The following is a 15,066-nucleotide window of genomic DNA, read 5'->3' on the forward strand; positions in this document are numbered from 1 at the left end:
CAATAATCAAAGCGAACGATGCTCTTTTGAACCGTCCTTTCCTCTTCCATTCGTCTTCCTTTTCAGAACGGAATAATGGCTAGATCTACTTTACTCGTTGCGCTGATTTAACGAGCGCGTGTTTATTCTCTCTTTATTCTTCGTCTGCTTCTGCCCTCGCATCTGTTGAACATCGATTCGATTGCTGAACTCGACTGTGTGATTCTCCTATCAGGAACGACATTTGCGTCGGAATATACATGTTACGGTCGTTCTTTAAAATTCTTCTAAATTAAAAGTTCCTTAAAACTCTCCTAGCTGCAAAGTTCTTCTCCTGAAAGAGTCGCGGTAAACGTGGATATCTGACGTTACGCGTTCGTTAACGAGCATCTCTTATGTCAAATATTACAAAGCAACGATTTACCCAAAATATAGAAATATCTTCCGAAATAGCGGACTCATCGTTAGATTATTAGATCGCGGATGTTCGTGCATTTGTGGGAATTTTAAAAATGCAAAAGTCCATGAAACGTTTAGGAAACGTAGAGGATGAAATAAATCTCTATCCGTTTCGGTTTATTCAGTCGTATTCGTGAAAGTAGCAAACTGCACGAACATACGTATATTATTATTATTATATCTTGTTTTTGCGAAAAGCATTTCTCTTGCAAGCATTTGCCTTTTATATTTCTTACTTTTGGCGTTCCGCGTACTTATAGGAAATTGCAGCTTAATCGTTGCAATAAAACTTATCGCTTTCTATTTTCCGTTTCTGCACATCTTCGTAAATTTATCGCATTAGCGACGTGAAGTATAACGGACGATTGATCGTAAATTGAAATCACAAATTCCCCATCGACCATTTCACAACAGACTGCCGCAGTTGCATGTTTTATAGGGGTGAATAGCCGCAGAGAAATCGATTCCAGTTCTACAAGGGACAAATGTTATTGCTTTCATTTGAGCGCTCTGCCTAAGTATATTGTTCGTGGATTTACTGCAACTATGTTTGGGATTCTGAATTGCAACCTCCCAAGAGAAAACTTCGAAATGCTCTAAATATCGTATCGACTACTTTCACGTAATGATATATTTGTTTTTTGACAAATAAATAAAGAAAAGAAAAGAAGAGTAAAATACACATCGAGAGTATTTTACCTCGAATACGTATTCAAGGATTATTTGCAAATTTTTCAGACCAAAGATACTTTTGTAAAGTGTATAATCATTTATCTGGATAGTATTAAAAGTACTTCGTTTCTAGTAGGATTATATAATATCAATATCGTATTTAGGAAGTTGTGAAATTGCGAACTTATTAATAGGAAACACCATATAGATACAGAGAATGAAATTACTGATCGATACAGAGGATATTAATTCATTTAATATCTTGGCGATAGCAGATGATCGCTTTGCAATTAATCAGTACTCTGCAATTTATAATTGGATATAATGCAGTTAATTATTTAAATCAATTGTTACGTGTATAAAGATTGATAGCAGGTATTTATAACTTTTCTGCCATTTTCACATTAAGCATAATGAAGCAGTTGAATGATTAATTGATTCTCTTTAACATAGCCATGAGGGAGACGAATTTTTTTAAAAAGAAATATTCTCTTACCAACTACCGTCGGTAAAATACCGAGCGTAGGATTAAACTGTTAGTTGTGAAAACTATTAATATTAAATTAATGTTCGTTGGAATTATATTTTCAAAGTCTCATCTTTATGTATACTACCTGAAGTATAATATTTCTCCAAATAGTGAAATATAAAATAGTGAAATGACGATGTTACAGTAAAGATTGTTTTATCATACAAAATTGAATATCTTTGTGTATTTGCTACGATATAATTATTAAAAAGAAGAAGAAACTTTCAATCATGAGAAAGATAGAATATAATGAAATATATTCAGACATTGAATAAAAATTTTTATTTTCATTTCGGAAGATGGAACGAACACGAAATATGCAGCAAATTTTGCGAATATTTCAAAATGAAGGAACTGCGCAAATATAAATATTTGCGAGTTAATTGCACTTAATATGGAACACCTGACTTTAAAAGCTTCCCAAAAAGAGAAACATGCTTTTCTTTTCAATTGCTTTCGAGAAATTAATAAGTCCTTTCTGTGTCGCTTTATAAATTCTTTTAACATCGATATTACGTTTTTTCCTAATATTAAATTCTAACAATTTCTTACAATTTTTTAGCTGAAAGTTGTATTAAAATAATTTTGGCAACTGCTGAAAATTGTTGAAATTGTTGCACCAAGAGCGTAATTTCTGGGAAAAAAGGGTCGATGAGAACTCAAATCCTTCCGGGACTGTTTTACTCGCTCTATTAAACAAACATGTTTAATGATAAATGATGCAAAAAGTAATATTTTTTACGTTCATTATTTAACACGACTCTCAGAAAAATTTTATAGGCTGTCAAACGTAACAATCAACTGCATTCGAACAACATGCTTTCATTTTTAAGGAAATATTTCATTTATTATTTGCGTTATTACTTTAATAAACGTTTGCTATACCGTTAACGTTCATATTTATAAACCAACGTTTACTTACAGCTTTACCCTTACATAACGTCAATCTTCGAAAGAATTACGGATTTTTATTATACAATATATTAATCTTAGTTATTATAACGTTAAGTTATTAGCAAAATTACAAAATTGAAGTTACCAGAAGAAAAAAAGCGAGGTGTTCGTTTCCTCTTTTACAAATATAGAAGAGGAAGGTTGCTTAAGAATGATTAAAACGTAAAATGAAATTCTAATAAAATAAACGCCGTATTACCATTTTTCTACTATAGTTTCGAGTAAATTCCGCGCACTAATCGTATTTCTCTACGGTACAATAATAACATTCTGTTAATCAGCCTTTGAAATGTCACCGCAAATGTTCCATGCGCAACGTGACGTGCATTCCGTGATAATTTTCTTAAACTATGTGAAGTTAACGTTTATAACATTCTATAAAGTAATAAGCAAACTAAATGAATAGCCTTCATCACGCTGTATATACTGTTTGCATATTTAATATTAATATCAAAGCTTCCATGCAAAAAGATGTTGTATTTTGCAAGCGTATTTTATTACCGAGTGCATAATAATTCATTAACAATCCCCACGATTTATCGTCACAGTACGAAAGTACGTTCAATAATTTACATTCTGTTTTTAAACAGCCTGTTGTAGCTATACTTTGTTTTCACGTATTTCAAGTAAACATATCATCGATAAATACACCAGTACAAACGCTATTATATCGATGCAAACGTTAAAACATTTTCATCATGGTGAAATGTATTTGGTACATCAATTTTAGCGAATTCAATTAATGTATGACGAATGTTAAGCATTTACTTTGATTCGTTGAGTTTTAAGAATGAAATTAATTAAAATTTCCTTCAATCAAGGTAGATGTAATTTTAACAGAAAATTCCATTAAATTTCTATAAGTATTTCTAATGGTTACTCTTATGCCTATAGATAAAAATTAAAAAGCAAACTATCCTATAAAAATTAACAGATAAGATTATTTTTTCCTGTTAATTTCTATGCCATAATTGCCTCTTCGATTCCCTATTTCTCTACGATTTATTCGTCTCGTACACAATTTTAACCTAATATTTGTAACAACAGACAGAGATACTTAGTTAGATTTAACACGATTCTTTTTTTCGCTTTTGTTAAAAAATTATTCGCAGACCGCAGCTCCTCCTTCGATAAATTTTAATTCTCATTACGTGTACGTACATAAAACGTAGCGAGTACGAAACAATCACAGAATAACGTGATCTTCGATGAGATGCGATGTTTTAATAAGTTCTGATAATAGATGCATCATTAAATATGTAATTGGAAATGGTTGTTAATCGCGAGCATTAAATAATAATGTAATTTGAAAATAAATTAAATTCGATATATTTATACCGAATATATTAAAGACGTTTTAACATCGACATATTCAACATTTACTACTATTTTCCAGGCACAATATCTTCTTGTCGTTACGTATTTGAAACCTCCATAATATCTGAATTTATTTTAGCGGACACAGCAGTATGTAAAAGTTACATTAATAAATAAAAAAAAAAAAAAAAAAAAAAAAAAAAACAACAAATCGCGAGTATCTTCGTTAACTTACAAGATACGTATTATTAAATATCCAAAGAACAATTCTAAACAATTTTGCAGAAATAACATTCCAAACAAATATAATACTTATTAATTGATATATTAAATTTCTCATTTCGTTGAATTGTTTTCTACATTTAAATTATTCCTGGATAGATAGGAATTATACGAAACTCACGAAATAAGGAAATAAGCAAAATAAAAAGAAAAAAAGAAGAAAAAAGGGAAGAAACTGGTAGATTTTACTTATCGTTAAACTTATATTCTTAAACCAAGTTAAACTTAGTTCGCCATCTTCGTGATATTACGCAATTCAACAAACTGTCAGATGCAAATACAACGTTAACATATAATTGTAACGATAAAAATTATATTCAAAGTTATGGTAATCTCTTCTGCTATGACTCATCATTGTGCAACTGTAACTTATACCATTAACAAATCTGTATTTTCAGCCACGTTTCTAACTATAATCGTACATTCCATGTACATAAGTAATGTCCACATTGAGGAACGTATAACGCTTAGTTAATAAATTCGAAACCACATCGTTCGCGTGTAGTCCACGTGAACTATATTTGAATTGTGTTAAAATGGCAATTTGTAAATTTTATACGTCATATCGAAGGGATTAAGGATATTGAAGGAGAATACATAAATATTCGAGTCGCGTACATAAGTCTTAATATTACGAGCATAAATCTCCAAAATCTTCCGAATCTCCGTCGTATCTCAGCCACGTGAAATTATTTTTCATAATCTTAGTACGTTATTGATCTACGATATAGTAAAAGTTCTATACAATAAGTAATAAGCTTTATACAATAGCTCGTGGTTGATAACTCCGCGTTAAATACAATTTATGGCAACAAAATTTTATCCTATTCTAACAGTTCGTGGAAATAAAAATCGACGGACTTATGAAACTTCCAGTTGGCGAATCGATCGAATCGACTGTTATTCATTGAATTTTCCAGAATCGCTAAAATAGGCTAAATCTCACGGACCAAGAAATTTCCGACGATATGAAGGAATTAGGTAACGTTGTCGGAGAAGAGTGCGCGAATGTAATACAATACCTTGGAAAAGTAAAACGTTTCTTTTAATAATGTAAATGGGCTGAAAAATATTGCGGCAGAAGCGAGCAATTACTGATTCTACGTGAAAAACCGAGTGGAAAATGTGGAATAAAATTTTGTAAAAATTTAAGTACACCGGTTAAATCCTCAATTTCGATCCTCGGATGAAAAAAAATTAATTGTAATAAATCATACCAGGTGTTTTTCCTATCTTTCTTATTTTTCACGTAGAATCACACTCTGTGTTTCTATTCGATCTATTGGCCAAAATCTATAAATTTCACGTGGCGATCAACGTATTGATGCATTCTGTCAATTAAAAAAAGAAGATATAGCTTAACGTAGAATAATCTTTTTTATTGCGATAGTGATGGAAATTTCATTATCGAGATTAATCGTGACCTTGTTGAAAGTCTGATCGGCGCTATAACGAAAGAGTAGTTAGGCGAGCGGAATCACGGCGTGGAATGGAAAAGCGTGAGAAAGTAGTCTCATGTCTATGAATCATAAGTGAAACACGATGGAAAATCGAAATTCGATATATATTTCGAACCGTAAAAATAAGATCAGTAGAATGAACATGAGTTGGTGTACACTAGTTTTTTATTAAATGAAAAATAATAGATACGAATAGTAATAATAATAGAATATTTTTTAATTAACTTTTTCATTAATAGATATTATGTTTACATATATACAAATAAATATAATTTTCTACAAATAATATATATGTTATCAATTTAGGATATGAGTATAAAATTTCTCACCATGTCACAAATTTTCCCGAACGTTATTTTTCGCATTTGAACTTGCAGTTGGATACTACGACTATATTTCTTATATCTGTTTACAAGTTTAATAAAACTATTTTACGCCATGGCTTCGCTTGTTACTTACGGCTTCTTCAAACCAAGCGATTAACAGAAGCTGAACAAAGCTGAAATTACGTGATATAATATGCGCGTATACTTCGTGTGCCTGACATTACGAGCATCACACTACTTACAAAGAAGATTTTACCTTGTATAAATCATACTTTTACTTTAGCAGCATAATAAATTTTATCCGATTACTTGAAAGCTGTTTGTATTCCGAGTTATTAAGCATCGTTATAACAACGAATGGTGTTGATAATTCTCTAATTTATTTAAATTTCCAAATTAACATAAAGTGTTACGTAATCATTTTATAAATGTCTTAAAACGTTATGAAAATTATTTTATATGAAATCTTCCCTTAGAGAACGTGGGCAGATGAATATTAAACTTTGATGGAACGCATCTAACGATGAAATATTACATATCTATGAAATTCATCTAAATGATTAAATATCAGATATCTATGGTATTCATCAAACGATTGAATATCAAATAATATAAAATAAATATAAAATAACAGTTAGCAACATTTCGATATTATGGATTAATTGAATTAACTTTTAAATCGAAACACAAACGTGTTAACTACAATCTGCGGATTAAAACGATTACAACTTACAAATTAACATAAATTGTTACGTAATTATTTTATAAATGTCTTAAAACGTTATGAATATTAGTTTATATCAAATCTTCCCTTAGAGAACGTGGGCAGATGAATATTAAACTTTGATGGAACGCATCTAACGATGAAATATTACATATCTATGAAATTCATCTAAATGATTAAATATCAGATATCTATGGTATTCATCAAACGATTAAATATCAAATAATATAAAAAAAATATAAAATAACAGTTAGCAACATTTCGATATTATGGATTAATTGAATTAACTTTTAAATCGAAACACAAACGTGTTAACTACAACCTGCGGATTAAAGCGATTACAACTTTTTCCTTTTTTTTTTACTTTTTTTTTTGATAGGAAAACTTCAACCAATAGTTTTGTGTAAGCCTGTGAGGTAAGCCTCGACTTCTAAACTAACTTCGTAAGCTATAGAACTAAAAGAGCATAATCGTAATGTGATACGAATAGTCGGAAGGAATTTAACATTTATTTAAAAACTATATATATGTATTTAAAAACCGCTATATTACAAAGTCTTTAACTATATTTTTATGAATCTGTATAATTTTTTAGAATTTTAAAAGGATACATATATATATGCAAGCTCCCTAGATTTCATGTAGGATAGGGATTCTTTTTGTTTCGCGGGTAGCACGACAGGCTGTGTTTCACGGACAGACCGATCTTCCCTTGTTTTACGGACGACCATTTTAAGCACGTTTTTCCCGAACGGACGGACAGAGAGTTACATTAGAGACAAACAAGGTTACGGAATAGTTATTTAAGATTTTAAAGACTGAAGAAGAAAGATCGGTAGCTCAGGACGTTGAAAATCGATTCTCAATTTTCAGGTAAACATTGTACTAAAGACTTGTTATTTCCCCTTTATATAATTATTGTTATTTATTGTTATAAACGCATATTAATTGTTGTTTATTTTTGTATTTTATTATTTACTTCATAATAAAAACTCGATTTTCAGACTACAGAATCGATCCCTGAATTATCACCAAATTACGATTTTACAAATCGATTTTCACTACGCCATGCCGTTAGAAGTGAAGCTACGTATCGCCATGAACGAGAACGCAAGGGGGGGGGGGGGGAGAAAATAGAATGCATAAGAATCCATAAGAAAACCAGAAGATGAAGTATGTGATGTCTTTCCTCCAGAATATCAAGCAAGAGATCATCATCCGCGGTTATTCAGTTTATCGATAGTGAAGAAAGCCGCAAACAACTTAACCAAGGTAAGCCATTACAGAAACATTGCACTCACGATGGATGACGCAACGGCAGCGTCATACATCGGTACAAGTTTAAACTTCGTGTTTCGAGATATTTACTTAGAAGAATCGGAGATCATCCCCACAAGGAAAATAAAGACCGAAATCGAAAAGCCCAATCTTCAAACAGAAACATTATTAGAGATCTTCCAGAAACAAAACATGCATGAGAGAGAAGGCACAGACTTTGTCATAAAACAATTTGATGGAACGCAAAAAACCACAGATTGGAGTATGAAATATTCATATTTCACATATGCATCCCTTCCATACTCTAATATGAGTATGAAACTGAATACAAAATCCAAACTGATGAAAAAAGGATCAAGAATTTGAAGAAATATTTGGGAAAAACAGCATCAGAATGGTACCAGACAAATCTGCTGAAGGATGAAGAATACAACTGGGAAAATTGGAAGGTGGCAGTTCAAAAAGCTTCTGGCAATAAAGGTTGGTCTGCAGTACGATACGCTTATAACTTTAAATACATTTCAGGTTCATTCAATGAATATGCCATAAAAAAGGAATGATTAATATTGGAAGTAAGGAGGAAGACTTCTGAAGAGACAGGGATAAATCTAATTGTTATTGGGTTACCCATACACATTCAAGATAAAATCAATAAGAAACAGTACAATCAACAAATGGCTTAATAGGATTCTTGGGGCAATATCAGACGAAGGGAAGAAAAACACAAGGGAGTAACGCAAGATTGGACAGAAAGCCAGAGCCACCGCCCAAGAAACAACCTTGTGTGATTTATGAAGCACTGAATTTCCCAGGTCAATTTCACCCAATAACAACTCACCAAAGAAATACATGCACATACTCATCAATCATTTTTCAAGGGCTGTTTTTATGTCCACATCTAAAACACAACACACAGAAGATATCATAAAACTTATAGACTCGACAGGAGAAACTGATTCCATAAAAATTATCCTTGCAGGCCGATACCCAGTAATGACATCCAAAGAAATTCAAGAGTATAGGAGGAAAAGGAACATTAAATTAATTTTCACCTCGACAGACTGCCCATCCTCCAATGGACTGAACAAAAGGGTAAATCAAACATTAGTAAACAGGATCAGATGTAATTCAGACAAAAATAAGAGAAACTGGACAAAAATCACAGAAGAAAGCATAGAAGATAAGAACAATAAGATAAGAACAATAACACCAGACACAGTGTAACGGGGTTTGCCCCAAATCATTTACTGAATGGAAAAATGATTGAAATCATAGTCGCTAAGGAAATAATGGAGAATAAGATAAACCTAAAAAGAGACAGAGAAGAAGCATTCAAAAACTCAACAAGAAATTTCGAAATCAACAAACAAATCAACAAATAAAAAAAGAAGAGAACACGAATTTAAAATCGGTGATATGGTCTTCACCCATAACGGAAAAAAAATGAATAGAAATAAGCTGGAAGAAATTAGGAAAGGACCTTTCATAATTCTAAGAAGGATTTCAAACTCCATATATGAAGTGGAATACGGTAATCGGGGATCTGAAGGGAATCTGTTCCACTCCCCATTCGAGGGGCGGTGTAAACTCCCTAGAGTTCATGTAGGATAGGGATTCTTTTTGTTTTACGGGTAGCACGACAGGCTGTGTTTCATGGACAGACCTTCTTTTGTTTTATGGACGACCATTTTAAGAAGCAAATTTTTCGCGAACGGACGGACAGAGAGTTACATTAGAGACAGACAAGGTTACAGAATAGTTATTTAAAATTTTAAAGACTGAAGAAGAAAGATCGGTAGCTCAGGACGTTGATAATCGATTCTCGATTTTCAGGTAAACATTGTACTAAAGACTTCTTATTTCCCGTTTATATAATTATTGTTATTTATTGTTATAGACGCATATTAATTGTTGTTTATTTTTGTATTTTATTATTTACTCCATAATAAAAACTCGATTTTCAGACTACAGAATAGATCCCTGAATTATCCCCGGATTACGATCTTACATATATGTACATATTTGTATATTTATATATATATATATATAAATATATATATATATATAGAGAGAGAGAGAGAATGTTACAAGGAAGTAATCTAAAACTTCGTAAATTTGTAGTACATGTTTAATGAGAGAAGTATAAAATATCTGATAAGCGTAGATCCAAAAATTAATCCTATTTATTTGATATACCGTACTTTTTATTTAACATTTAAATCGAACGTTTAAATCGAACCCTCGATAGAATAGATAGAATAAACGTGTCCAATAAAATAATCTCCTCCATCATCTGATTTGAATTCAACGAATTTTTTTTTATGAATACACATAGAGAGAAATCTACCTATTGTGGACACACGTACAAATCAATAAATAATGCATGTCGTGCAATATCGGCTACAGAAGGAATAAATAGAGAATTATGTATTATCCACAGATGGCAGTTATACAGTGACTACGAAAGGTATTTAAATAATATGAATATAAATACATGATACATGTATTAAACTTGGTATTATTTACTGGTACTTTCATACGATTATAAGGATTTGATTTGAAATATAAAAGCTGATAGGAAAACGGTTTATTGGAAAATATTGACACGCGCAAATATTTTCTCGTGCCCGCAGTATATTAAAACAGAAAGTCAAATGAAATATTTCTTATCAATGGCGAAGGATATTTTTCTCTTCTTCTTGACCCAGCAATTGGATTTCAAATATTATATAACGTTGATTAAAATTTCCTTTTCTCTCGAGTGAGTACTATAAGATCACAAAATGACATAGATCTTTTCTTTGCAACTTGCTGAATATAAAACTGCGTCCTTTTACAGGCAACCATGTATATTCCAAGCGTGATGAAGGGATTAGATCATCGTATCGTAAATTATGCTTACTTCCAACCCCAAAGGCAGACTTTCTATGTGCTTGTCTCTTTGCTTCGAGGGCCAGCGAACTCTTCACTCTATATGACAGAAACAGCCTAGAATCCAGGGGGAAATTTGAAAGTCAAACAAGGAAGGAACTGCAAGATGGACAGAGCAAGGTCTTGTAGAAATGTATGAGATTCGTTTCTCGCAAATTACGAGATACGGAAACGTTTAAAGTCATCTACAGGCGGAAATCTGTTCAAGACAGTCGCGGTAATGTTTCGACGTTATATTTCATACGTTAAGCCAGCTATTATTTAAATATGTTCTTTGAAATTAAGTAAAATCAAAGTAGCTGAAAAAGTACAGCTGATAAAATTACGTTCAAAACGTGAATGAACAATAATTTTTACTTTCGTTACGCTGTTGTTATCGATTATCCATTATTTCTTATGGCAAGAAATGGGAACGTGCTTAATTTACGATAAAAACGAGAAACAATACGTAAAATATTTTTCACGATAAATTATTTTCATATTGTTTGAAATAATTTTACGCTTCCGCGATATAAATGGCGAATGTAATTGAACAAGAATCATTTTTGATAAATGTAACAGATATATACCGTATATATATGCAAAATATATTGTAACGTGTTAATCCATAAAGTTAGGTAAAATTATTGGAAATCTATGTACGTAGGTATGTTTAAATATTTCATTCATGTTTTTATTCCATTGAATTGCAAGTTATATAAAATCATTTCATTAATAGTATAGTTCAATGATATAAGAATTGCGAATTAAGAATATTGTTTATTAGTGATATAAATAATTAAATTAGTAATAATGTATACTTAACACGTTCTTGTATTTTGTTATTAAGGTAGAGTTAAATGGTTAAAGAATTAAAATTATTTGGCTCTTCTTTCAAAATTATTTCAATCTCAATCTCATGTTTTAGAAGGGAAAACTATAATTTTTGTTCTTAAAACATATCATCCCCTAATAGTCTGCGTTCGAATCATGATTATTCTAAAAACCACTATGATTGTGTTATTGAAACAACGTCATCAACTAGTTTCTTAAAGTACGTAGATGCTATTGAAACAAACTACGTACATGCATAGTAAGTTTATATGAATATTAAATATAAGAAACTTCGTTTGACTTGATTTGGCTGAAATCAGCTTGTCGAAGTGCATCATAGAAATAAGTCACGTCGATCAAAGTTGTAGCGCAATATCTATTAGACTGTCATTAAAGTCATCGTTGGTACATTAATAGATGGTATCATACAGTTAAACGACATGTCATAATATTCTTTCATCTAAACCATAGTAGCAACAGACTGTTTCCTACAGACTAGAGGTATTTCATGGGACGATCATATAAATTCTTAAATACAATAATATATAATACACATACCTACATACATGAACCAAGTCTGTAAGCATAATCTATAGACTATAATAAATACGTGAAACATTTTGAATTCTGTATTAGATTTGAAGAAATCTCGAATAAATCAAAAGATATTAAATACTACAAAACTGTGAGCATTATTAAGGATTAGGATGTGATTTTTTGAAAGATATAAATATAATTTATGAATAGTTTCAAAGATGAAGGTGAAAGAAATCTGTAACAAGAATTAGTCCCTTAAGGAAACGTTAATTACTTTGTTACTGTGGAAACACTTGTGGATTCTTCGTTATAAAACTAACAATTATCTTTTATCTAAAGGATATGTTATAATACAAAGATTCTTAAAATTATTCGATGGAATATCCTATTGATATTAATGCTGATTACCTACTTTTTAACCTATCATTTACAAAGAACAGTTTATTTATCGAAGCTATAAACTTTTTTGTCCACTTCAGAGCTTTCATCGACGATTTATGACGTACATGGTGCAATAATGCCTAATGCGATTTTCTTTAATATCCCATATTGCATACATTCTCGTACCGATTACACAAATTGTTTGAATTCAAGAAACATGAGATCACTATACCGGTATAAATTTGTTATTTACTTGATCTGAAATATCCTTTCAAGTTTGAAGTGAAATTGAAATTCTTTCAAATAATCTTTGACTTAAAGATGTTATTTATAGTTTCGCGTTTATCGATATTGATTCCCTAAATTTAACTGATTTTATAATATGTATATTTATTTTACGACTTAAGCATTACATGTTAGTTTAAGTATCATTTACATACCAGCTACTTGAAATCCATTTAATTTCATGTAACTTAACTAATTACAGAACAAGGTTTAACTTTTACGCTAATTAAGCTCAAAATGTCCATGAAGCATGATTTGTTTCTGGAAAGTCATTTAACTATTTTAACTAACGAAATGTATAACGAAAACTATCGATTTTCAGAACTTTATAATATAATGGAATCGTTTTACATATTTGCGGACAAACAACACAACACAGTTTTCGTCTATAAATACGAAATAAAAAATTTAAATAAAAATTATATTAATCCTTTCGATACGAGTTGTTTTTTAACATCGATGGTACGTATAAAGCAGTAAAGCATGTGCGTGACCTGAATACATTTCCGGTCTTTTTATAACGATTGTGAACAAATAATGTAAAAATAACCTTCAAAACTATAACGTATGTTTCCAGATAAAGAAAATAATCACAGACTTCGCTGGATGCATAAGCATTCATAGACAACATCAATGGAATTTTTTCTGATGAATATGTACTTCTCCTGTAGGAAACTATGAGATGACTCGTTTGTTTGTAAGAAATGTTCAAGAGCAGTTATGAAATCATTTACGGATTTCACTACGTTTTACATATTCGAAACTTTCCATCTTTGCATTTCTTTTCTGTCTCCCCTTTCTCATGAATACTTGAATACATGATTTTTTCAAATGCAAAAAAAAAAAGAAAAAAAAAATGCTAATTCGTATATTACAAAACTTCACAAAAATAATCGTAAGAATCTGATCTATTTTTTCTCGTATATTTCCTTGTTTGGAAAAAGGAATAATTTATGACTTGTAATTTGTAAAATTACGCTAATAATATCAGTTTACTTGTACAAGATGGCCACCATACAGATATTTGTCACATTAGAAAATGTAGACCTAACCAAACAGGAATATTACACATTACAAGTTAACGTACATATATATGTAGTATCTATTTACAAGTATCGCAGATTACCTCTTGAAAAGTAAGAAAACATAAAGACTAAAGTAAAGTTGTAAATCTAAACTACAGTTCAAGTTATACAAGGCATGCAAAGCTTCTCTTGAAACGTTAGGTGCGTACTTCGATATACAATATAAAGAAACATAGCCCGCGAGAAAAGCTATATAGTACATACCATACAGATCCCTCGCCATAACTTTGTCAATATGCGCAACGTAATCGGTAATTTTCGCGCCACCACTCAAACACCGTTTCTCTCGCTTTGGATAATTGAATCAAATCCAGATCGTCCATGTTTACAGCGAAGCAACACGTGATACCGCCAAAAGTGCTTTCCACCCCCTCACATAACTGACATCGGCCGTCCGTGGATCCAACGGAAGGATTTTGAACGTTGGAGAATGCGTAACGCTGATTGGCTATTGAGCTCGGGGGTCGATCGTATAAAGGGACGCCGGGTCGCAACGAGCCTCACAGTACCGCTTCGACTGTGAACGCGATAGGAATTGGATTGTCTATTTTACAAAGCTCCTTTATCTTTTGCAATAATTACATTCGAATGTCTTTTCAAGCGCTAACGATATAATCGACGTTTGGTAAGCGATTAGTAACTGCGAATTCGTAGAATTCGTGGATAATTCTCGAGCTGTTTCGTGCGTACGCGATATTAAGCGGCACGCAAACAGGTGCATCTATTCGCGTAGCGCAAGAAATGTATCACGGAAGTTGTTGCAGGTAATATCCATCGACAAACGGGACAATTCGGGTGTACAATCTACGCCTATAACTGCGCAGTAGGGCATATTGTCTCGCAAAGGCCAAAGCTGTAAATCTTCGTTACTTATACCGGTTTCATGGTGAGTGTTAATTTTTTACTTATTCGATGGTATAATAATACCGTTATTACGAGGTAAAAGTTTTTGGATGCGTGATTTCTTGATTGAAGAGACGCTATCATTATTAAAAGTTTGAATATCCCGCCACTAGCGAGGGAAACATAATACAGAATGATTCTTTCATTTGCT

At 31.6% G+C, this 15,066-nt stretch overlaps 1 protein-coding gene and 2 long non-coding RNA genes across 3 annotated transcripts in view; 2 read left to right on the top strand and 1 right to left on the bottom strand.

Moving 5' to 3' along the window:
* LOC125384789 overlaps positions 1-14,250 on the bottom strand; it is a 30,284-nt gene extending 16,034 nt beyond the window's left edge. Inside the window, exon 1 of the mRNA XM_048404690.1 lies at positions 14,217-14,250. Within this exon, the coding sequence (XP_048260647.1) occupies positions 14,217-14,235 (19 nt within the window). The 5' untranslated portion in view covers positions 14,236-14,250. The remainder of the gene's footprint in view (positions 1-14,216) is intronic.
* On the top strand, positions 8,127-9,014 carry LOC125384791. The gene is made up of 3 exons (XR_007223562.1): positions 8,127-8,429; positions 8,506-8,792; positions 8,960-9,014. It is a non-coding gene; the product is annotated as an uncharacterized LOC125384791 (long non-coding RNA).
* The window catches only part of LOC125384790, a 48,203-nt gene continuing 43,809 nt past the window's right edge, over positions 10,673-15,066 (top strand). The window contains exons 1-6 of the long non-coding RNA XR_007223561.1: positions 10,673-10,741; positions 10,820-11,128; positions 13,250-13,389; positions 13,505-13,624; positions 14,344-14,637; positions 14,777-14,898. This is a non-coding gene — a long non-coding RNA (uncharacterized LOC125384790). The remainder of the gene's footprint in view (positions 10,742-10,819; positions 11,129-13,249; positions 13,390-13,504; positions 13,625-14,343; positions 14,638-14,776; positions 14,899-15,066) is intronic.

This window comes from Bombus terrestris, chromosome 3, assembly GCF_910591885.1.
Source record: "Bombus terrestris chromosome 3, iyBomTerr1.2, whole genome shotgun sequence".
Lineage (NCBI taxonomy): Eukaryota > Metazoa > Arthropoda > Insecta > Hymenoptera > Apidae > Bombus > Bombus terrestris.